This window comes from Antechinus flavipes, chromosome 1 (assembly GCF_016432865.1).
Source record: "Antechinus flavipes isolate AdamAnt ecotype Samford, QLD, Australia chromosome 1, AdamAnt_v2, whole genome shotgun sequence".
Taxonomy (NCBI): Eukaryota; Metazoa; Chordata; class Mammalia; order Dasyuromorphia; family Dasyuridae; genus Antechinus; species Antechinus flavipes.
Window position 1 is genome coordinate 359,225,078 of NC_067398.1, and position 24,352 is coordinate 359,249,429.

General features: G+C 39.0%; 1 protein-coding gene and 1 pseudogene across 1 annotated transcript in view; one reads left to right on the top strand and one right to left on the bottom strand.

Moving 5' to 3' along the window:
- Nucleotides 1-23,033, bottom strand: part of LIPG (lipase G, endothelial type) — a 32,665-nt gene extending 9,632 nt beyond the window's left edge. Inside the window, exons 1-6 of the mRNA XM_051969637.1 lie at nucleotides 22,700-23,033; nucleotides 20,480-20,673; nucleotides 15,868-16,047; nucleotides 13,243-13,354; nucleotides 4,065-4,286; nucleotides 3,109-3,351 (exon numbers count right to left, since the gene is read on the bottom strand). Coding sequence (XP_051825597.1) covers nucleotides 3,109-3,351; nucleotides 4,065-4,286; nucleotides 13,243-13,354; nucleotides 15,868-16,047; nucleotides 20,480-20,673; nucleotides 22,700-22,796 — 1,048 coding nt within the window. The 5' untranslated portion in view covers nucleotides 22,797-23,033. The remainder of the gene's footprint in view (nucleotides 1-3,108; nucleotides 3,352-4,064; nucleotides 4,287-13,242; nucleotides 13,355-15,867; nucleotides 16,048-20,479; nucleotides 20,674-22,699) is intronic.
- Nucleotides 5,385-6,339, top strand: LOC127543509 (60S ribosomal protein L17-like; annotated as a pseudogene).
- Nucleotides 23,034-24,352: the final 1,319 nt, after the last annotated feature.

Here is a 24,352-nt window from a genome sequence, read left to right on the forward strand (position 1 = left end):
AAATATATTGTGGAAATCATGATCCTGCGAAACAATATAAGACGAAAATGGAACTAATATGGTACCATGAAGGAATGCTTGGTCTGGAAATCTAAAAATTTGAGTTCAAATCCTCCATCTACTATGTACGGAAAAGTTGTTTCACATTTCTAGATCTGTTTGTTTATTTGTAAAATGGATATAAAACAGACTTAAGCTGAATTATCTAATCTTGGACACTAAACTGAGGTCCCTTTAGCTCCAAATGTATGATCTTATAATCTTATAAGATGGTTCAAAAAGAGTTTGAATAAATTAATGTTTATTGGCCCTATAAAAGGTATTGAAGAAAAATAAGGAAATTCAGAGGGTATTCCTAACTTTTAAAGTTTGACACCATAGATTATGAATATGTTCTTTCACAATAGTTCCTTTAAATCCAAGGCTATAAATAAAAAAGGTGTCCACCCAAGTGAAGTGAGTTCTGGGACACCAGTAAGATGCCCCTTCTCCACCCCTCACTTGATGATGCTAGAATTTCCACTAAGCCAGTTTCATTTCTTTGCCTTTATCAACTTATCAAATGCAAATCCCTGGACAAGAGTAGGCCTTTATCAAATAGCAGCACAGGACTAAACAGCTAGAAAGGAGCTGAGGTCTAACATCCTCAATCAGCACAGGAGAAAATTGAGTCTGAAAAGGAAAAGCTAATTTTCCAAAGTCACACATAAGTAATGAGGAGCAGAGCCAGCAAATGAACCTTGATATTCTATCTCCAGACTCAATGTTTTTTCTCCAAGCTGCCTAATTGTATATTGACATTGATGGATTTGGTTCCTTTGCCAATGGACCAAAGTACAGAAGTATTACAAAATAAACTAAGGCAAAAAACATAAATCAATTAAAGGATGCAACTCTGTGGTAGAACACGACAATTTCATGTGTTTGTGGCCTGATGCTGCTGATTTGTGGGAGGCAACATTGAGGCAAAGGTTTCTGACATATGCTTTTTCTACTGATATAATGTGGTACAGTGGGATAAAAAGATGGGCTTGCATCTGAAAGAAAACTGAGTTCAAATCCTTCCCTTGAGTCTTCCTACCTGCCTCAAGCAGTGCCCTGGGCTATCTACCAAGTCATAAATGGGTTAGGGTATTTCATAGAAAAAAAAAGTTTCCACACCATGATTTTCTCATTCTGATGAAACTACAACTCCTTCAAGTATTCACTGTCCTTCTTACATGATGACAACATGTCCACAAGTACACAGAGCCATCCACATTCTCTCTCACCGCCCTTTGACCAAAAAAGAATATGTTGACATTAAAAATGGCCATTATTATATAACATGGGTATTATCTGTGGTCTTAGGACATAACAAAAAAAACAGGAAAATCCATGAATCAAAGACATGACTTTATATTCATTGGCAATAAAAGCAATATCAAAGAGCTTCTCACAGCCGATAGATTCTATTATTATTATTCCTGTTTTATAGAAAAAGAGACTAAAGTTCATCAAAATTTAGTGACCTGTCCACGCTTATGTGGATAGCATCATGGTAGAGCTAAGATTCAAATTCAGGTCTCCTCTATGCAAACATACTAATCGTTCCACTGTTCTAAACTGTCTCATTAACAGTATTCTCAAACTACTTAATCCACTATCCTCACTACCTGTAATAGAAAAATACCTGCTTTGCCAACCTTAGGAGCATCTGAATCATCCTGTTTCACTAGGTTGAACATGAGTGGAGTCATTTTCATCAAAGAACATGATGCAGTAGATTTGTTTTTCTCCCAAGTCAGTCTTATTAGTGTCATAAGCCCTAACATTATTGTTGTTTTTTTTTTTAATAACATTATTGTTATTTTATTATCACCCTAACATTATTGTTATTTTAAAAAACAACAACAAAAACCTACAGTCATTAACAACCGAAAACAATGGGGCAGCTGTCAGGACATGAAAATTTAGATACCAAATAAGAGCATCATTTATAATCCTGTGAGTAGGCCCAGAGTTAAGTCCATGGTGAAGTCACCAAAAGTAATGCTTTTTTTCCCTCTGAAGTTTCTCTAGAATAAAGGAGAAAGATAGGGAAAAAAGAAAGCTGATTCCCTGATAGGACAATGTCTTTCTGACTGAAAGGGTCCAGGTAGAATTTGTGCCCCCCTTTGAAAAGGAGAACTATCTGTTAACCTATCCATCATCCTCTACTAACTCTAAAACTATCCAGCTATTTACTGATAGAAGAAGAAAGAGGAGGAAGAATCTTTAAGATACTCAATCTAGTGATGAACAAATGTAATGAACTTGGTTCTTTTCAACAATGGGGTGACTCAGACCAATTCCAATAGATGTGTGATGGAAAAAGGCATCTGTATCCAAAGAAAAACTAAGGTGATTGAATGTGGATCACAACATAGTATTTTCATCTCTCTTGTTGTTGGCTTGGTTTTTTCTCTTTCATTTTTTCCCTTTTTCACCTGATTTTTCTTGAGTAGTATGATAATGAGAAAATATGTTTAGAAGAATTACACATGTTTAACCTATTTTGGATTACACCCTATCTAAGGGAGGGAGTGGGGAGGGGAAAAAAACTTGAAACACAAAGTTTTGCAAAGGTGGCTGTTGAAAACTATCTTTGCATGTATTTTGAAAAATAAAAACCTATTATTATTTTAAAACAAAAGTCAGTCCAACCCTATCACTTTACAGATAGCAGAGGAGCCAAGATATTCAACCAAAATCACACAAGTGGTAAGTAGGCCGGTATTTGAACCCAAGTCTCCTGTTCTCTCCACAATAGTCCCTGACATTGTTAAAATGTAGTTCAATTTACAGGAGTTTAACTTAATAGCCAATTTTCCTCAATATTCCAGCTGTACCCATAATAATGTACATTTATCAATGCTTATCACAGTGGCTGGCACATAGAAATATTTATTATTATTTAATATTAATTATAATTACATATAATAATTAATATAATAAATATAATAATTAATATATGATTAATATGATTAATTATAATATTAATATTTATTAATATGGCACTTAAGAAATATTTATTAAACCGAATGATCTAAACTGCATAGTAATGTTAGAAGTGAGAAGAAGGATTACCTTTGAAAGGCATGCCAGCTCGTGTCTTTAAATACATCTTGCTGTTTCTTTTGTGCCGGATTTTCTTGGCATTGTAGCCAATGCTATTGCAGCGGTTTTTCCGGCAGCTCAGGCAGATGCCTTTCTTAAAACGATTGGAATCTGTGCACTGGAAAGCAAAGCTTTGCTTGTCCTGGTTCACCAGGGAGTCCACAAAAAGATGCACAGCCCGCTCATGCTCACATTTCACCACTTCAGTGATTGCTAAGGGAAAGATAAAAGAGAGAAGTGAATGAGGGGAAGTGGGCAGAAGACCTGAGCTCCATTAAGGTCAAGACTTCAAACATCTATGAATGTCCCCTAGGGGGTGTTCTCTCTAATTCTGTGAGCCATGATCCCTCTAACCATATTTGAGTTTCATGAATTGCTAGGGCCAAAACAATAGCAACAATACACAATCAGCCTCAGAGCTAATGGGAGAATTGGAATGAACCTTCTAGATATTTGGTTCAACCTGACAGAGTGACTTAGCCAAAATCAGGCCCTATGGGTCAGTCTTTTCAGCTTAGCAGGTATTAAGCATCTTCAGGAATTTCAAGAGCAAATTCAGCTCACCCCAATCTATCCATGAACCCGTTCTGTCTGCCAAAAGACTAATTAAAACCCTTCTGAGAAATCATTTAAGTTCATTACAGAATAATTAAAGTAGCTAATAAAGTACTGTGAGAACAAAGACTGTGCATACAGAGCAGGCGTGGTGGGGCACCCCAATCATTAACAGGCTTGCAAAATATTAAGCCATTTCAAACAAAGCACAACAGATGTTTGCCAGCATGAAAGATATCGCCAGAGGAGCTAGGAGCAAGCAAGATAGGGCTGAGTGAGAGGTAGTCCTCTCAAGGAAATATGATCACTCAAGTTCAGTCTTTGTATATGGTGAAATGGGATGGAAGGAGGGAGTGGGGAAAGAAACTCACTTCCATAAGCAATTGATCCTAAAACGTCATTCAGCCCACAACCTGGCTGGTAGTCACCCCCATTGGGATAGACATCAATGTGGCCCACGGGCATCTGGATTCCAATACTCAAGCCAAAGGAACGAGTGTACGTGTGGAGAACATCCACAAAATATGCATCATCCGGTGAGAGCCGCTTGTCCACGTCTGTCCCTTCAAACATGGGGCCAGCCGGATCCAAACCTAGATGGAGGGGAAAAGGTAGTGACAATATATACAGGAGAACAGCTTCAGCCTAATCAGCAATGCTTACTAAACATTATATATTTTAAAAACTACATTGGGCTAAGCACTTGGATGGTCATGGAAAAGAGGGGGAGAACACAATCTTTGTCCTTAAGCATCTTACACTCTTGTCAAGGACCTCCATGGTGGCCTTGGCCCCTCAGCTACCTAAATAAATCATAAAGTAACCCAGAGCCGTTGTGACCTGGTGACTGTGGAATTCCATGGGGCTTTCCCCTTGGAAAAAGGAGAAAACCCCTTGGAGTTACTTCTGACTCATGAACACCAGAACTCAGTCAATAATTCTAAAAAATAAGTACCAGTACTGTCAGGAAAAAAGCTGTGCATAAGAGCATAGAGGCAGAGCTAGAATCTAGTCCAAACACCCCATTTTATAGATGAGAAAAACAGGGGGGCAAGAAGGCACATGTTGAGGGAGCACCATGGTACACAGAATGTCAGGCTTAGAGTTAATAATATCTGCATTCAAATCCTACCTTGGATAGTTACTAGCTATGTAACCTGGGTATGTCACAATCTCCATTTGCCTCAGTTTCTTCATCTGTAAAATGGGGATAATAATAGTGCTTCGCTCCCAGGGATGTTGTGAGGATCAAATGAGATAATAATTGTAAAGTGCATATAACGTGAATGGGGTTGTGTGTGTAAAAAAAAATCTCAGAAGTGAGATTTGAACTTCAAGCCTTCTCATTCCAAACCAATGCATATTCCATTGTACCACATTATCCCCTCATCTTACAGAATGTTAGAGCTGGAAAAGACTTCAATAATAATAAAAATAACTGTATGGCACTTACTATGTGGCAGGCACCATGCTGAGCATTTTACAATTATCTCGTTCGGTCCTCACAACAACCCCAGGAGGTAAATGCTATTTTTTTCCTTGTGTTATAGAGGAAACTGAAGCATACAAAAGTTAAGTGATTTTTCCCATGATCATATAGCCAGTAAGTATCTAAAGCTGGATTTGAAGCATGATCTTCCTGACTCCAGATCTGATATTATATTCACTTTACCACCTAGGTGCCCATTGCAAACTACCAATCCAAATTTCACATTTTACAAAGAAGTAAAATTGCATCTCTTACAACACCCATTATGAGTTTATCCAAGTCCTAGTTAATACAAAATTGGTCCAAGGCAATCCCAATAAAACTTTGGATAGAAAAATATCATTTACATCCAGAAAGAAAACTGGCGATTGAATGTAAATCAACACATGCCATGTCCACTTCTTTTTTGTTTGTTTTTTTTTCTCTCCAGAGGTTTTTTTTTCTTTTGTTCTGAGTTTTCTCTCTCAACATGATTCATAAAGAAGTGTGTATTTAAAAAATTAATATAGCTAGATGAGGGAAGCATTGACTTTTGAACCACATCTCCAATCCATTGGATACCACTCCCATTGGCCGATCAGCCCAGCCAAATTGAAGACCTCCATGAAGGGTAATCATTTAAAATGGTGAAGTATTCTCTTGATCCGGAGAATCCCACAAAATCCTACAAGTCAAAGGGCTAAAATCTCCAGGTCCAATTCAAGAACATCCATGAAACAGCCCAAACTATCAAGGGCATGCACATTCAAAAAGATGAGACATTGAAGAAACAATGTTTTCCCTTCCACCAATATAATGATGAAGTTGGCAGGTGTGTTCAGACTAAGCATTGGGCTTGAACATAGGGTCAGTGGCCCAAAAGAGTGCTGAGTTCTCGCTGCATATGCTTAAAAGTACGGAAGAATAGAACTGAAGGATTTGGATATGGATTCTCTTGTCACTTAGCATATTTAGGTTAACAAGGCTCCCAAAATGCAATGGAGTACTTATAGGGCTCAATGATCCAATCAACCTATACATAAGTTTCTCCTTGCCATATTGAGATGATACTTCCTGAAAAGGAACAAATTGTTCCTAAACCAAAAGAGTAGGTTGCTCAAAAGAAAAAGCTATCCCAAAAGGAACTGAACAAGCAAAAGCTTATGGCACGGGAGTAAACATGATAATGCAAATAAAAGTGAAATAAAATATTACACTAAAAAATGTTAATATACATGTATAACCAGAAAAAAAATCAATAAAACAAAAAAAAATACAAAATTGGAAGAAAAAAAGCCTATTTTCTTACACATGCACACCCACATACTATTCAACTTCAAAAATGTCTATTTTTAATCCTACATCTCACTAGTTTTATGACTTCATAAAGCCTTCTGTACTGAGTTGCAGGGAGTATAACTAAAAGCAGTAGCCAAAATTATTAGAAATAGGTACTATAATGACAAAAAGCAAATATTTGATAACAGCACAATCTGACCCATCACTGCTCCCATAAAAAACTACTTTCCAAAGTGCCTGTTGCTTCTGAAATGACTTCTCTCGTTCACTCCAAAGACCTCTAGCTTCTATCCAAGCAAGGTTTACATGCTACCATGTACCATCTTTCCTGACCCTCCTCTTCTCTCTCTCCATCTCCCTCCCAAATTATCAGCATTTTCTCTGTTGGAATTACTTTATATATCTACTTATTTGGGCATAGGATATTCTTCTTCCTCCCAAGTAAAATGTAAACTCCCTGAGGTCAAGGATTCCTTTTTTTTTTTTTCAGCTTTCTATCCCCAGCTTTTATCAGTAGAGTGCCTTACAAATGGTTAATGCTTACTAAATATTTGTTGAATAAATTAGCATCTGAATGGACTCACTGCAGAATCAAAATTAAAAACTAGGTCTCCTATTTCCTAATCTAGGTGTCCTTCACCACTCAGCCACAGCGACATCTTGTTTCTGACATTGTGGTTTAAACTACAGTTTAGCGGAAGCCGGCATCCCCAAAACATAACTGTTTTAAGGCTAATGTATTCTGATGTCTCCCTTGATGAGTGTTGGTTGCAGACTAGAAGGACACAATCGGAGAAGCAGTATCCTGATACTCCACAATCCCTTCCCCACATAATTAGACATCCACTCTGTCTCTCAACTTCTGCATCATCACACAATACTAAGGAGCAAGATTCATCTCTACCTACAATACTGAGCAGCTCAGATTAACATGCCTCAAGAAAGACACAATGTTGCATCAAGAGAAAAATAACTAACCTATTTCTACCTCCAAGAGAGGCAGAATCAGTTGGTGCATTTAAGAACTAGTAAGAATTGTTTCCACCGCTGGTAAATAATTAGCCTGACCAACCTAACTTTTAAGTCAATTAAGGTGTGAAGTCTACTCAAATAAACTTCCAGGACTCAAATCAGAAATAGAGCAAACCATAAACTCTTATCAAGCACTATATGTCAAGAGGGACAGCTAAATGGTAAAGTATAAAGTGGCGGGTGAGACTCACCTGCCTAAAAAGGCAAGAAGTCTTATCTTCCTAAATTCAAATCTGACCTCAGACACTTCTTAGTTGTAAACCTAGGTGACTAAATTGCTTAACCATTCCTGCCTCAGTGTCCTTATCTGTAAAATGAAATGGAGAAGGAACTGGAAAACCATTCCAGTATCTTTGCCAAGAAAATACCAAATGGGAACATAATTGAAAAATGTCTGAACAAGAACAGCATGTGCCAGGATACTATGCTCTGGGGATTCAAAGTAAGCCCAAAAAAAAAAAAAAAAAAAAAATTCTAATAAGAGAGACAAACAAAAACTAGGTACACAAGAAGATATTTATAAAGTAAATGGAAGGTAGATTTACAGAGGGGAAGGCATTAGCCACATTGTCTAGATTCCCCAGGAAATTTCTCTGACATGACCGTATTTCTGCCTCTCTTCCCTGAAGACCTATGGAAAGTACCAGGGAATGGGAGGAGAGCTGGGTATTGTTGTATCTGCATTCTTCTCCCAGCAGGGTTCTTTTGTGCAGGGATTGTGCATGGTATCTTCCCCAGGGATAGGAAACTTTCTTTTTGTAAGGGTCAACTGGGTGATGATAATAGGCCATTCTGATATAGCCAAGACTACATATCTGATAAAGAGACTGTTCTAAAACTGTCTCATCATACTAGGGACATATTTGTGTGACCCAGTACTAAGCTCCTACTTTACACAGAGGATAACACACATTTGAAATTCATCATCTTTAAATGGTGATACACATTAAAAAAGAGAACTAACTTCTGAATTGGTTTAGTCAAATTCATGGAAAATAGATTCATTAAGAGAAACTAGGATGCTTGGGGATACTGCCCTAAATATTATTCCTGAAAAGGAAGATGCCAAACAAGAGTAAGGCAAATTCTGATGCCAAGAATAGTCCGACCCTTTTTGAAATGCACACCTCCTACTATTCCCTTTCAGAGATGGGGGAAAAAAGAGTTCTATAGACTATGGAGTGGGCCCAGAGAAAGAGCCTCCATTGCCTCCTACCATGCCCCTTCCTTCAAAAAGAAAAAGGAGAGAACATTTCTCCTCTGCCACCAACAGAAGAAAAAGGTTCTTTTCTTGGCCTGAACAAACGTACCCACCAAATAGTGAGTGTCATGGAAACTAAGCTGAGAGAGAGGAATGTGAGGGGGATTGATGGGACTTTATAGTCCAGCAGTTAGATTGCTGGGATTTCTGGGAGCAATCTGGTCAGACAGGCTATGTCCCCACACTGTTAATGTAATGACACATTTGTGGGTCTGCAAGGTCATAAATGAATGTTTGAAAAATTAAATCTCAATATATTCCCCTTTCAAAGGAAGTCCATAACTTATCTCTTCTAGTAAAAAGGAAGCCACAACAAAGAGCTTGTCAACTACTGATTCAAAATAAAATTATAATCTTAGAGAAAGCTTTTCCTAGCAGCCAGAGTTAAGACAAATTAAGAAGAACAAAGATCAAAGAATCCAATAAAAGGGGCTTTTAAAAAACCATCTAATTGAACCCTATTTTATTATTGAGGCCAGAGAGAAAAAGTAGTTTATTTATGATCAAACACAGAAAATACTGCCCCAATTTAACACAGATATCATGGGTTTGGATCTAAAATGAATCTTAAAGATTCCCTGGGTCACCACCCCCATTATTTTCCACAGATTATTTTCTACTGGCACCAGGCCACACAGCTAGAAAAGAACACAACTGAGATTTGCAGTCAGGATTTTTAACACCAAAGCCAAGGTTCTTTCTGCTACAACATCCTTCCTCTCCAAATGCCTCCCCACGCTGAAAACTTGTCTACCCTTTATTCACCAACATCAGCTTCAGAAAACAAACATGATAGCATCCTCAGGTCCTCACGCCCATCTTAATCATTTTATATACCAACACAGAGGAAATCATCAGATGGAAAAAGGTGGATAGCAAATAGCTCTACTGGAATTACTGTAGCATTTCCCTTGATATCAGAGGCGACAAGAGCCTCTCTGAAAAAAGGGAAATCTCCCATCCCTGCTGAGCCTGTGCCAAGCATTCTCCCCTTCAGCTGGTAGGAGGGGCCTGTCATCCAGCAAGGGGCAGCTCCTGGCTCTGGGTACAATGTACTCATTAGCATTCTGCCCACTCCACAGGGCAGGACAAAAAGGGAAATGATATGTGTCAGCAGCTGCCACCCAAACAAGCCAAAAAGACAGACTCCCAATGTTGGGGTTTACACCCTTTGGTTTGGGGTTTGGCCTGGGCCAGGAAGAGGGAGAAGCCATGAGCAAAAGGGCCCTATAGTCTCCCCTGATCCTGGACCGCTGCAATGATTTGTTTTCATTTGGTGGGGTTTCCTGCCCCCCACAATAAGCCCAGACTTCTGCACACGGGTAGCACAGTGGGCCTCCTGTGAGCCAACATTTAAAAACGGCTGGCCTGGCCCTCCAACCACATGCAATTCATTCAGCAGGGGAGCCCCTCAGACAATAGGCCCCAGAGTGGCCTAGTAGGGAACCGCTTTGCTCCAGAAACAGGGTTAATTAGCAGATCCTTGTGAGTTTGGACAATAAAGGCAAAGCCCGGAACAAGATCATGTTTCCCATCTCTTGGTGAAACGACAATTCTCCACAAGTTGTGTTGAGCTAAGAGGTGGGGGAGGGAAGGAACGAGATACCCTTTTGCACAGGTGGTGTGATGTAAGCGTTGCCAGGGAGGCCTCATCTCGCCCCACCCCCAGGGTTCGGTTTCTCTGTTATGTCATAGTTGAGATGGGCTTTGGATGCTGAATCAATACCCCAAATGCCTTTCACTCTGAGGCTGCTTTTCCATTTACTCTGCACATGTCTCAACTTTCTTGTAACCTCCTTGAAGGCAGGGACTACTTAGCTTTTCTTCATAAGCCCAAGACTCAGTACTTGGATCACTGATGGTAAGATTCTGAGCTTGAAGGGACCTTACAGGCCGTAGAATCCAACCCCCTCATTTTACACAAGAATAAATTGAAAAATAAGTGGCTTGTCCAGTGTAACACAGGTAGTAAGTGCCTTCCTGAGTCTGAGACTAGTGTCCTATTACTCCTAAAACACACTTAACAGTTGTTTCAAGTCCTGGCTTTTTCCACTAACTGTGTGCTTTTGACCAAGACGGACCAAGGCAGCATGATGCAGTGGAAAGCAGCTGAGGGGAGAATTCAAATGCTGTTTTGCCCACTTCTGAGACATTAGGTAAGTCACTTAAATTCTCCAGACCTGTTTCTGCATTGATCAAGCACTCAACGATCTCAAAGTTCTTTAGGTCTAAACCACTGCTCCTATTTCCTATGAACTTCCAAGTCTCAACCAATAAAACTTTGTGATGCCTGAAATATCAATATTAAGAATCATCCCTTTGGCTTAAGCATGCCTTTCAAACTGCAGCCTACACTTACAAGCTAAAGCCCCCGGGGGGATTAACAAATTAAGTCCTTAACACATCAGTGTGGATTTATCCTATATCTCTTATTCAACATTATTAAGCACCAAGCAACCTGAAGATACAAAATGAAAAGTAATATAAAGTTAGGAAATTAGACTTCTAATTACAAGTCTAGTAGGGGAGATGTGACATATTTCCCATCTAATAAAGGAAATAGGGAAGCTAGAGAGCCACGGGTACCTGATGGGCCCACTGGGGCTGGATAGACTTACAGATAATTGTCAGTATCTTCCAACTTTACCTAGAGTTAACACTGTGTATGTGCCTTAAAAGGATGAAAATAATGGAAGGAAAACTTTACAAATAAGGAAACTAGGAGCGGGGGTGAGAGAGGAAAAAGTGTGAACTGACTTAATTGACAGCTAGATTGAAACCCATAGCCTCCAATGACAAATCCACTACATCATGGGTTAATGATTATTCAATAACCAAATTTAAATTGAGGCACAACTAAACTTTCAAGAATAAAACTCAATCCAGCCTTCCTATTGTACTCATCCAGAATGAGAAAGATCTCATTAATTGTGCCAATCAATTTACATCTTAATGATGCAGGGTCTTCCCACATAAACCAGATTATTTTAATTACAAAAATCATCCACACAATTTAAAGTGACACTTCCTTCTTTTCCTTGCCCTCAAAGGGGACTCCCAAATAAAGCTGCCAAAAGATTAAGCCTTCCATTTTATTCAGGGGTCAGACACTGTTTTGCCTATTTTTGTTCCAAACCACACATCACCCAGGAAACACAGCTCAGAATAACCATTGGCTGTTCCTTGAGCTAAAGAGGGGCCTGAGCTCAGCTGCAATGGAGAATCAAAATCCAAGAAAAAACAGAATCAAAGAGGAAGAATCAAGCTCAACAATTTCTTAAAAATGCATTACATTGACAAAATGTTTTCACTCCTCAAGGCATGTTTTGTCATATGATAGTTTGATGTTGGAAAAAGAACTCTGGATTAAATGTTGGGACTGCTTTGGTGCTGGCTACAATTCTGTCACTTACTCTGTTCCCTTTCATGGATTCTTAAGTTACAGCCAGACTGGCCTATTAGCTGCTCCGCAAACCTGATATGCTATCTTTCATCTCTCTGACTTTGCAAAGGTTGTCCCAAAAGCTGGAGATATACTCTCTCCTTACTTCAGTCATAAACTCAAGCACCACCTCTTACAGGAGGCTTTCCCTGGTTCCAAATTCCAGTCTCATCCATCCAGTTGCTAATGTCTCCTTAGGCTCTTCTATATCTGGTACCTATTATTTACCTATTTGTTTATTTAGCTATTGGTTCCTTAGTTCCTTTGTTCATTTGTTCATTCATTCACTTACATACTGCTTACCCCAATAAAATGTAAGCTCCCCAAGGACAGAATCTGTCTCATTTTTGTTTGCAGTCCAGAAACTAGAAAAGTACCTTATACATAGTGTACATTTAACGTTTATTTAACTGAATTAAATATGTCCTTGAACCAAAAAACTCCTAAACCTCAATTTCCTCAATTACAAAATGAAATGGAAGCATTAAACTATTTCTAAGGACCATTTCAGTTCTAGTCCTCGGGGATCTGTTAAATCTTCTGTTTTATCTGATCTTATTTCTACACAGAAGATGAGGTTTTAATATGTCCTTTCTGTAGACAGGAAAACTAGTGCCAAGGCTATGAAATGTCACCCAGAATTCAGAAATACCCTAGAATTAATCTCTAGAAGCATTTTGGTGGCAAAAGCAAAGATTAATTATAGAATCAAAAATTAGAATTCTTTCCATGAAACAAAAACATGAAAAGCTAATTACACAGAGAATCAGAAGACCTGAGTCCTAATTCTGTCTCTATCATTAATTAGCTAAGTGAACTTGGACAAATCATTTAATCTTTATTGGTCTCAATTTTCTCATCTATAAAGTGATAGGATGGGCAAGATAAACCTTTGAGTTCCTTCCAACTCCCATATTCTGAGAACAAACCAAAGTATTTGAAAATTTTTCACTTCAGAAAAGATCAGAAGGATAAAAAAGAAGATGGAGTTTGGAATGAGGATGGAGAATTGGAGGGTTTACAAGGACTTAAGGAAGCAATACTTACCTGTGATCCTGCCTATTGTCCCCTGCACAAAGTTCCCAGCATATCCAGCAACATGAGCTCCAAGACTATAGCCGATCAAGTGAACATTTTCAAGAGAAAAATGCTCCTTCTCCTGAAGTGACAAAAACATATCATTAGAATCGTGGGTTTCTGTGTCTGAAGAGGTTAATTAAGATCAATGGTCAAGCAAAGTCCCATCTGGTCCTTGACAGAAAGACTACTCTCTCTAGGAACCACAGACATTTGAAATGTTGGCTTCAGATCCTCAAACTCACAGAAATGTGGGATTGTGGGGGAGGTTGGGCCATGTGTCATGACTCCAATTTCTTTTTTTTAATTTTTTAGTAATATTCAATTTTTCCAAATACGTTCAAAGATAGTTTTCAACATTCACCTTTGCAAAACCTTACATTCCAAATTTTTTCTCCCTCTGTCCCCCTGTCCCCTCTAAGACAACAAACAATCTGATATAGGTTAAACATGCACAGTTCTTCTAAACATATTTTTGTATTCATTATACTGTTCAAGGAAAATCAGATCAAAAGAAAAAACTAAGCAAACAACAACAATAAAAGTGAAAATACTCTGCTTTGATTCATATCCAATCTCCAGAGTTCCCTCTCTGGATGCAGATGGCATTTTCCATCACAAGTCCATTGGAATTGCTTTGAAGCATCTCTTTGTTGAAAAGAGCCAAGCCATGACTCCAATTTCAGAGAACTATAAGGAAGGCCTGGCTAGAGGTTACCAGCAGGGACCATTGATCCTCTACCTGCACCTCTTGGTCACTTCAGGTTGGAAAAAGGCATGGCAAAATGGGGCTATATGTGGAGAATAGGAATTGTTTCATTTTTATCTTTCTATCTCCCAGCATCTGATTACATTGCCAAGCACATAGAAAATATTAGTAAATACCTGTTGAATCAAATGAAATGGAAAACGGAATAGAAATACTTGAAACTATTCATCATAGTCTTCTCCAATTGGCTCAAAGACAGGATTTTCCCATCATCTCTGCAACCTCTCCATCCCCAGTTCTCCCTCATCACATTTTTTTCTGATATAAACAGAGTAACCAAACTTGGAGTCAGGAAAACTTGGGTCCGCATCCCAAAATTGACACTGGCTATGTGACCGTGAGCAAACTGTTTAACTTCCCTAAGCCTCAGTTTCCTCCTCTATAAAATAAACAGGTTGAATTCAATGACATCTAAGGGCCTTTCTAACCCTAAGTCTTCTGAATCTCTGGGCTCCCACACCCACTCCAATGTACTACCAAGCTAAGTAAAGAGGAGAGTCACTCATCTCTATAAAAAGCCTAACTTTGAGGAAACAGGTCACTGGGAAGAGGCCATTATTCTCATGTTCCAAGGAACAGATCTCCATAGACTTGAGTAGTAGAAGTTGAAGGCAGTGGTCTTGACTATTCAGAGTCCTCTGCCAATTCACCTGATTCTTGATGCAAAACTAGGGTTTGGGCTTGAATGATCCAGATAATTGCTTCATTTTGCTAGTGCAGATGTTATCTTGTGGATGTCTGGTAAATTGTTAACATGTAAAGAGGGGATTCGAGACCTTCTCCATGCTCAGTGTTCTAAACTACTTATTTAGATGTACTTCCATGAATTTGTTTCAAATTGCTCCCTTGGAAGGTTAGTTAATATCCAGCTATTTAGGATCAGCAGCTACAACTGTACAGCCTCCTGAACACCTTTGAAATTATAAGACATCACTGGCTTCCAGCCACTTCCAATAAAACCATGGAATTTAGAACTCATTTCAAGGGACTTTAGGCATCAATCCAAGTCACTCATTTTTACCAAAGAGGAAGTTGAGGGGTGAATACCTTATCCAAGGTCATACAGGTAATTTCAGACTTAGGACTCAAACCCGGGTCCCAGCTAAATTTCTTCCACTTTGCTTTTTAAACCATGCTGCCTTGAACTAAAACATGAGTTTATAAAATCAGCAAATATTACATAATCAAATCTTAGGACCTTTAAATGCCATCTAATCTGATCCCCCTCATTTTACATATAAGAGACTTGAGTAGAGACTTTTGTTGTTGTTCAAGCATTTTTCAGTCATATCCAATTTTTCCTGGGCTCATTTGGGGTTTTCTTGGCAGAGATACTGGAGTATTTTGTTATTTCCTTTTCCAGCTCATTTTACAGATGAGGAAACTGAGACAAACAGGGTTAAGTGACTTGCCCAGAATGACATAGTTAGTCTGAAGTTAGCACTCTATCCTGCAACACCTAGCTTCCCTGAGTAGTGACTTTTCAAGCCTAAAGAGTTAACAAACAAAAGATCTGGGATTCGTATCCAGATCTGGAATTCTAAATCTTATACCACACTCTTTCCCCTGAGCCAGGACATATTACAAATTAAATATTCTCTTGCCAAATACATTAATCAGGAATACTTTGGTTTAGCACCAATAAAAGGTTTCCTCTGCATTAAGCAAAAAAAAAAAAAAAAAAAAAAAAAGGCTTACTCCAAACAATGATTCTACAATTTCAACTCAATTGAAAAAACTTTGTTGGGTCCTTGGAGTTCACTGTAACAGGAACTGACATAGTTTCCTCTAATTTTAGAATGTACTTCTCCTTCTTCCTCAATTACCTGCAGCCAATCCAGCATCTTGGCAATTTTAAAGCCCACTTCCCTGGTGTTGTTGACGGCATCTGTGTAGAGCTGATGAGCCAATGGCAGCCAGTCTACCACAACTACATTAGCATCCTTCTCTCTCGTCTGGAGGGCTGACACGAGCTTGAACAACCAATTCTCAAACATACCACTCATCTGCACAAGAAAGAAGACAGGGTGTTGTTATTTTCCCTTTAATTCATGAAAACTTCTCTCAAAAACAGAAAGTAAACATTACTCTGAATCCCTCATACTGCTTACCCACAAATTAAACTTGTCACAATCTTGACTGAAATCCATAAGGGCAAGGATGGTAGTTTAACCTAAAAATTTATCTTCCCCTGCACTCGACATACATTAGGCACCTAAAAAGTGTTTTCTGAATAAATCAGAAGTTGGGACAATTCCAAGCAAAACTTTTGTCAGCATATGGAGGAACTCTTTTTCTCCCATCAAAATTTTCCTGTCTCAAACCAAATTTATAAAACTTTGTCAGTCCCCAACTGATAGATGATCAAAGATTATGAACCGTTATCTTTAGAAGAAGAAATCAAAGCTATTAAGTGACATGAAAAAATGTTCTAAATCACTAATAATTAGAGAACTCCAAATTAAAACAATTCTGAGATATCACCTCATGCTCATCAGATTGGCTAAGATGACAGAAAAGAAAAATAACAAATGTTGGAGGGATCCTGGGAAAATAAATACTTTTTGTGTAATTGTGAATTGGTTCAACCATTTTGGAGAACAATTTGAACTATACCCAAAGGGCTATAAAACTGTGCATACCCTTTGACCCAACAATACCACTACTAGATCTATACTCCCAAGAAATCAAACAAAAAGGAGAAGGACCCATATGTACACAAATATGTATAGCAGTTTTTTTTTTTTTGTGGTAGCAAAGGATTAGAAATTGTGGGAATGTCCAACTGGAGAATGGCTAAAGAAGTTATGGCATCCACGTGGTAGAATACTATTATGCAGTAAAAAATAATGGAGGGGGATGGTTTCAGAAAAATCTAGAAAAACTTTTATTTACTGATACAAAGTGAAATAAGTAAAATCAGGAGAATTATCTTTGCTTATAATGGTGATCACAATTACCATTTGTAATGGTAATTACAAATTAGCATTTTGTAATGGATAAAAATAATCAACTGTGAAAGATTTAGTAATTCTGATCAATAAAATGGTCCAAGACAGCTCCAAAAGACTCATGATGAAACATGCTATCCACCTCCAAATTGAGAAATAATAGCCTAAGATTGATGATTAAAGAATATTTTTTCTTGTTTTTAGGAGAAATGGAAGATGGGATGGAGAACTAATCCAAGACAAAAATGTTTTTCATGATCTCAAATATATAATAGGTATCATATTTCTTGTTTTCTCTCTTTTAAAATTTATTAAATAGAATAAGCATTTCCATAACATGGTAGAATTTTTAAAGATATGATTGTAGAGGCAGCTAGGTGGTGCAGTGGATGCTGGCCCTGAAGTCAGGAGGACCTGAGTTCAAATTCAGACTCAGACACTTAACACTTCCTAGCTGTGTGACCCTGGGCAAGTCACTTAACCCAATTGCCTCAGCAAAAAAAATGAGAGAGAGAGAGAGAGAGAGAGAGAAAGATGATTTTACATGGAACTGCAAATCCATTTTATATAACTTACTATTATTTTAAATATATATAATAAAGTTATCATGTCAATTTCTTTTTTTCCCTTTTCAATAGGCAGGGAAGAGGGATAGTAGGAGGGAGAGAATTTTGAACTAAAAAAATTTTTTTTAATTTTTTTAAAATAACTTTCCTTCTCAATGTTTCAATCTCTCAGAACTCAGCTCCAGTGCTAGATTAAATCTCAGAAACTAGACTGGACCTGTGATAGGGGAGCTCCCCAACAGGAAATTCCATTTACCAAAACAGATCTTTTACTTCCTCTGTAATTAATAATCTTAGAGTTGACCGAGACACTAAGAATTTAAGTGTTTTACCCAGGGTCACACAGCTACCACAAAAAAAAAGAATGTGACAGATGTTGGTCTTATACCCAGTTCTTTGTGCCTCCAGATCTGGTTGCTTTTTTAATCCTTACACCACAGATGCCTCTCAATCTCAGAAATTAATCCATAGTAAAATGTCAATGAGAGATAATTTCTTAAGGTTCTTTCTGTCCCAGTCCTCATCTTTTGCAAAGCTCATTCAAAGCAATCTGAGTTCTGGTGTGGAGTTCTCTGAGAGACTGTAGTAATTTGTTCTTTCCCTACATTTACCCATGAAAAGATACCTCTCTACATTTTTTTATCAGAGAAGGAAATTCTTTAAATTATCTACTCTCAGAGAAATATAGAATAGACTATCTACCAGAGCCAGAAAGAAACTGGGAGAGTATTGCCAGAACCAGATCAGGAGAAATAAGGTAATGATGTTCCACAGTCAAATGTAGATTACACTTTTCTCAAAAAAGCAATATTATAAATAAAAGTTAGGCATATTGAAAAATCACTTCCAGTACATTATAGATTAATTAGATCTTTGTGAGCTGGCCTAGGAACATAACTACTAGGTAATGCTTTCTTTCCACTTTTTCTATTCTATATAGCAATTTACAACTTTTAAGGAGACAGCAAACTCTTGTTAAATTAATTTAGCTCATGTGTCCTCCAATGCTGAGGTCTATGAGGGCTGGGACATCTTATCTGACTTGTGTATCTCCTAATAAACAGTAGTTAATTAATAAATCTCTATCTAAATGGTATTGAATTTTAGAAAAGCCTAGTGTGAGAGCTGATGGCAATTATGTATTTGATCCATGAAATCTCTCCCAGCCTCAATTTCCTCAACTGTAAAATAGGAATAATAATAGCACCTAGTTCTATAGGGTTGTTGTAAGGATCAAATGAGATAACACATTTATGAATTTTGCAAAATGTTTGGGAAATCTTAAAGCGCTACATAAATGCTAGCTATTGTTATTTTTAGGCAGGGAGACTCTATATTCCTCAAATCTTACCAGATAGGAAAAATGCCTATATTTCCCCTGCACAAGGCCAGTCAAGAAGTAAGGAGAAACTCTAGCACCTACATCTTACCATTTGGTGACTGATGTCAAAACACCTACACTGTGTGAAATAGATGAATTTCACACTACTGTCATAAACATTTAGAGCTATATGAACATATCAATTTATAAAAGCTTTTCTTCCTCACTTTTCACAATCAGCACTATCAGAAGCTTGCTCAGCTGAGAGAAGAGAGGGATAATTAATAAATGCTAGTAGAATTAGGAAGTAATTCTACTAGCATTTATTAATTATCTCCTAAGGAACAAGCACTGTTGGGGGTGCCAACACAAACAAAACACAATGCTTGACTTCAAGGAACCTAAACACTCACAGACTTTGATCCTTCAATAGAAGACAGCATGAAACAATAATAAAACCCATGGTAAATAGAATGGAGACCACTGGAACTACAGGTTTTGGCAACCACTTTTTAATGTTATTTTGCTTAATTGCTTATGTGATTTGATTGTTGTTTGTGAGGAGGGTCATGTTAGTTCTGTGTAGGAGTGGGCCAGAATTGGACTTGGAATCGGGGAGACTTGATTCAAACCTAGACTCATACACTATCTGTGTGACTTTGGGCAAGTGCTTTTTGTCTCAATTTCCTCTTTTGTGAAATGGGGTTATTAATAGCACCTACCTGTCAGGATTGTTGTAACGACTGAGTGAATTAACATTTATAAAATGTTATGCAAACCTTAAAACACCATATTATTTGTTCAAGACTTCATTTTACTTGAAGAAAATATTTTTGTTGGTTGTTTAAAAAAAAAAAACTACCATCTAAACTTAGAATTTTTAGTGCAGATGGCTGTTTTATGAATGAATAACCTCCCTAGTCACAAAATCATAAAATATTAGAGCTCGAACATGGCTTAGAGATAACCTAACCACTCACTCATCTAAAGTCTCTGAAAATCCATGTTAAAGCCCTTTCTGTTGAAGGCTGTTATGAGTGGGCCTTTCAACATGTGCTGCTCTGATAATATGTCCCTAAGAGCTTCAGCAATTTCAAACCAGCCCATCTCTCTGTGGAAGAGGGAACAGAGCCAGCAGCTTCCATTCCTTCTCTCCCCTCCCCCTCCCCAATCCAGCCAATACTTCTGGCTCCCACTCAGATTCAGAGTCAGTCAAGTGACTCCAGCCAACTCCACATGCAAAGAGGGATGTTGGGAGGCAGTGGTTGACCAATGTAATTAAACACAATTAAAGGGCTTCTTAAGTGGTGGTTGGGCTCCACTGCTGCTGCTTTGAGGAGCTCCACGGGTAAACCTGGTATGTGCCAGGGGTAAAGGCTGCCATCCACCACCCCGGAGCAGAGCTGTAATACAGCCGACTCTCAATTCAGAGCCTGAACTCTTTCTTTACATATGCCTGAAATGCAAACAGCAAGCCAGGACAAGGGAGGGGGGAGAGGGGAGGGGATGACAACAAACCTAGATGTTCACTTTAATTGAACAGCACAAAAGAAACCAGATGCCATGCAAAACGACAGCAATCCCTCCCCCAGAAGCTCACCGTCCATCCGTGGATGATGAAAAAGGTTTTTGCTGTGGTATTGAAATCACAGTCTTTTAAATGTTGGTCATGACCCCTGGAGAGATAGCAGCCTTCATGCTCTGGGTCCTTGGAGATTCTGACATTAAACCGCACTGAGGGCTTGGCAGGAGGGTGCACTGTATTGGACTGGGGATGCTCGGTTAAGCTTCTATCTGTGGACAAAGGAACATAGTTGAATGCAATTAGCATGTCAAGGTTCTAGTCTAGTATATGCTACTAATTAGCTGTGTGACCTTGGATATATTTTATCACTGTGGCCTCATATTTTTCATCTGTCAAAAGATAAAAATAACCAACATGCTTTCTGATTTCAAAGTGTTTATCAAATATTATCTCATTTGATTCTCACAATAATTCTATGAAGCAGGGAAGACAGATCAATGAAAATCTCCATTTTATGGATGTAGAAACTGAGGCAAAAGTTCCCCCCATGGAGGACTTTTCTTCCTATAGAAATAAAGAGCAGAACAAGAAAACAAGTCAGGAGGTTCTGATCTGGAGTACTTTTTTTTTTTTCCTGTTCAATACTCTTCCAAATGGTTGCCTCTGCAACTGACACTAAACTATCCTCTTCACTAGATTGTCCCATAGATAGAATGAACCAATGAAAGCACTTTGGCAATGTTGTGATAAAACCAAAGCAAAGATACTATGGTCTGTTCTCCCTTCTCTCTACTTCTCCTTTTCTCTCCCTTTCTCCCTCCTTCTTTTCTTCCTCAAATACATAACTCTTGGAAGTGAGTCTTCCCTATGGCTCAACCAGTACCAGTAATGTCAGTTTGTTTGTTGTTATTGTTTAATATAGGGGTTGATGCTGTGTCCCACATCCTTCTACAGTCTCTTAACAACAGTAACAACAGCAACTCAGACAGTAGATGGACCTTACTTAGTCATTTCTTGGGATTTGTCAGAAAATCATCTTGATAACAGCCTGGAAAGTTGTCATGGCATAGTAGCTTAGGATGCTGGATTCAAATTTAAGATGAAGAAGCAATAAAGGATTGAGAGTGGTAGGGAGGGAAAGGAAGCCACAAACCAGAAAGAAATAAGAAGGTTCCTAAAGGAATTTTCAGCTCTGTGTACTGTGCTAGGTCCTGTGTGGAGAACACCAGAGAAGACATCATCTTTGTCCTAGAAAAGTTTATAGTTTTGATATCTGTAGAATAAATAAGCCCCAATGGGCAGAATTTTGGACCAGAATTATTAGCAGTTCAACACCTTCACTGCCCTACCCTAAATGAGGAGACTCATTCTCAGAATAGCATTTTTAAATGAATAAAACAAAATATGTAGGATTGCAAACCAGTTATGTTAAAATGCAATTTGTAAAAATGTTTTAAGTTCATGAGCCTCTGGAAAAAGTAAATTTTTAAGAACCTATAGTCATTTCCTGTTAGCTCTCTAAACGAGGGCAGTCTTAAAGTTCAAATTAGTAAGGTGCTGTTTGGGAGTTCCACACCACACCTTCCCAATAGTCTCTCTAAATTGACACAGAAAGTTCAAAGGTATTGGCTGCTATCCTAATACTCATAAATTAGGCAACTTGTCCACAGAAACTCTAGGAGCTATAACTGGAGAGCGTTCGTGGAGAAGGGCAGAGGAGGAGGAACCGGAGGAAAAAAAGGAAAAACCGGAGATGATGCTCGTGCATCAAAAACTGACAAGCCAAGCAATCCCTGTGAACACAGTTGCTCTTCTAAACTCCCAAACCATGAGCTAGTTAAGTCAGAGGATAGTAAATTGGAAAGTGATATTCCTCTCTCCTCCCATCTTTCCAGGAATTTATGCTAGATTAAAATAAAGCAGCAAAGGTAGCTAAACTGCTCTTTCTCTTAATCCTGAAGAACCGAAGATTAGGGGAAAAAATAAACAATAAACAATAACAAGGCGAGTTATTGGCAATTTTGCAGAACAAACACTAGTTAAAATGAAAATGTAATTTTTAGAAGTTTGGGGGACTGAGATGGGAGTGGGGGAAGGTCGAGAATGTAAAACTAGATTGGCCTCGGTGGTCTTTCTATTGCCACGCGAGAGGACGATGTCTAAATCCAGAGAACAAGTGGATACAGAGAGAAGTTAAGAAGGATGAGAAAAAGGCCGCAAGGGAGAAAGCGAAGCTAAGGAGCGCATCTTGGGAGAAATAAACCAGAAAGAAAAAGAAAAATAAATGAGCATTACCTTTCAGTCGCCCCTCTGGACCATCCGGGTCTGTCTTTCCCGCGGTAACAGAACAATAGAGACTGCAGAGGCAAAGCAGAAAAAAGTAGCTTCGCATCGCTTCCCCGGCTGCTGCCCCTCCCGCTAAGGAAGAGGGGGGTAAAGGTAGAGATATTTCTTCAGCAAAGGAAGGAAATCCTTTGCGAGCCTTAGCTGCACGTTGCCTTTTTTTCCTCCGGGAGGTAAGAAAATGAGGGAAAAGTCAAGAAATTTGGGGGGAAAAAAAATAAAAAGGAGAGTATGAACAGTAAGGAGCGTGTGTGTGTGTGTGTGTGTGTGTGTGTGTGTGTAGGGCGACAGTGAAGGAGCTTGAACTATATTCTCCTTACACTTCAGCCGCCAAAGGGATGACTTGCTGTCAAGGAAGGAGGACCGGGTGGAAGAAGTTGTAGTTTTTAAAAGTATGGGAGTCATCTGACCCATCGCCAGATGGTAATTTGCCTAATTTATTCGGAGTCCCGAGCTCTGATTGGTCACACCTTCTCCAACTCGAGGGCAGAAACTCGCCAAAGTTTGAATGAAAGAGCCGCACACCCACCTTATGACACACTCTTGTGGCTGGACCAGGCTGAGTTGGGTGCTCCGCGCGCTTATACACACACACACACACACACACACACACACACACACATACACACACAGAGACGCACACAGATACGTTCACACCCCTCCACCACCTAGGAAGAATATTGCATGTGGATAATCCCGAAGATTATCCCCCTCGGAAGTGAGATTTATTTAACTACTTAGAAACATTGCTTTCCTTCACTTCAGAGGGGGGGAAAGGCCACCAGATAAGCCACCTTCCTCCTTTTTCCAAAGCCTTCCCCCTCTCCTCTTCCGAGTCCTCGATATCTCCGCTGTATCTTGGGGGGCAGTGGAGGGAGCGTTGGGGGAGGGAAAGGGAATACTTACTACTGAGCAGATTTCTTTTCCTCTCCTCTCCTCTCCTCTCCCAATCTCTTGAGCCTCCTTGCAGGTGACAGAGGGATCCATAAGGGACAATAAGAGTGAGCTGAGGTGGACTAGTCGATCTATTTGCCAGGCTCACTGGGGAAGGGGAAGTGGCGATCATTCAAGGTCGACTCTCAACAAGCAGAACCTCTCCCAGACCTCAGCAGTTTGTAGGACGCTTAACATAGTGCTGCTCAAACCAAAAAAGAAAGAAAAAAAAAAAAAAAAAAAAACCCTCGAGGAACCGAACTGGAAAACGAGGCACACTAGGTAATTTAGGGCAACTCCAAAATATTGAAAGTAAAAACTTTCCAGGAGCAAATCTCCCTACCCGCAAGCACGCACGCACGCACCGTTCTCTCTTTCGCTAGATCTCCCTCTCTCCCCCTCTCCTTGTCTTTTTCTCCTCTGCCTTTTCTTCTTTTTTGAGCCCTCCTGACTCCTTCTGTACTATCTTCTCTTTCTTCCCTCCCGGGGATTCCGACCCTGAGAAAACCGCCACTGGCTTCTTCCCCGGGTTTGGGACCCTCAGTTTCCGCCAAGAGGGACCAATTAAGTGCGAAAGATTCAGCAGGTTAAACCCAGTTTAAAAACAAACAAACAAAAACATTCTTTGGGTAGACGGAAGTGAAGAGTTACTTTTTTCTCCCCTGAGCAGAT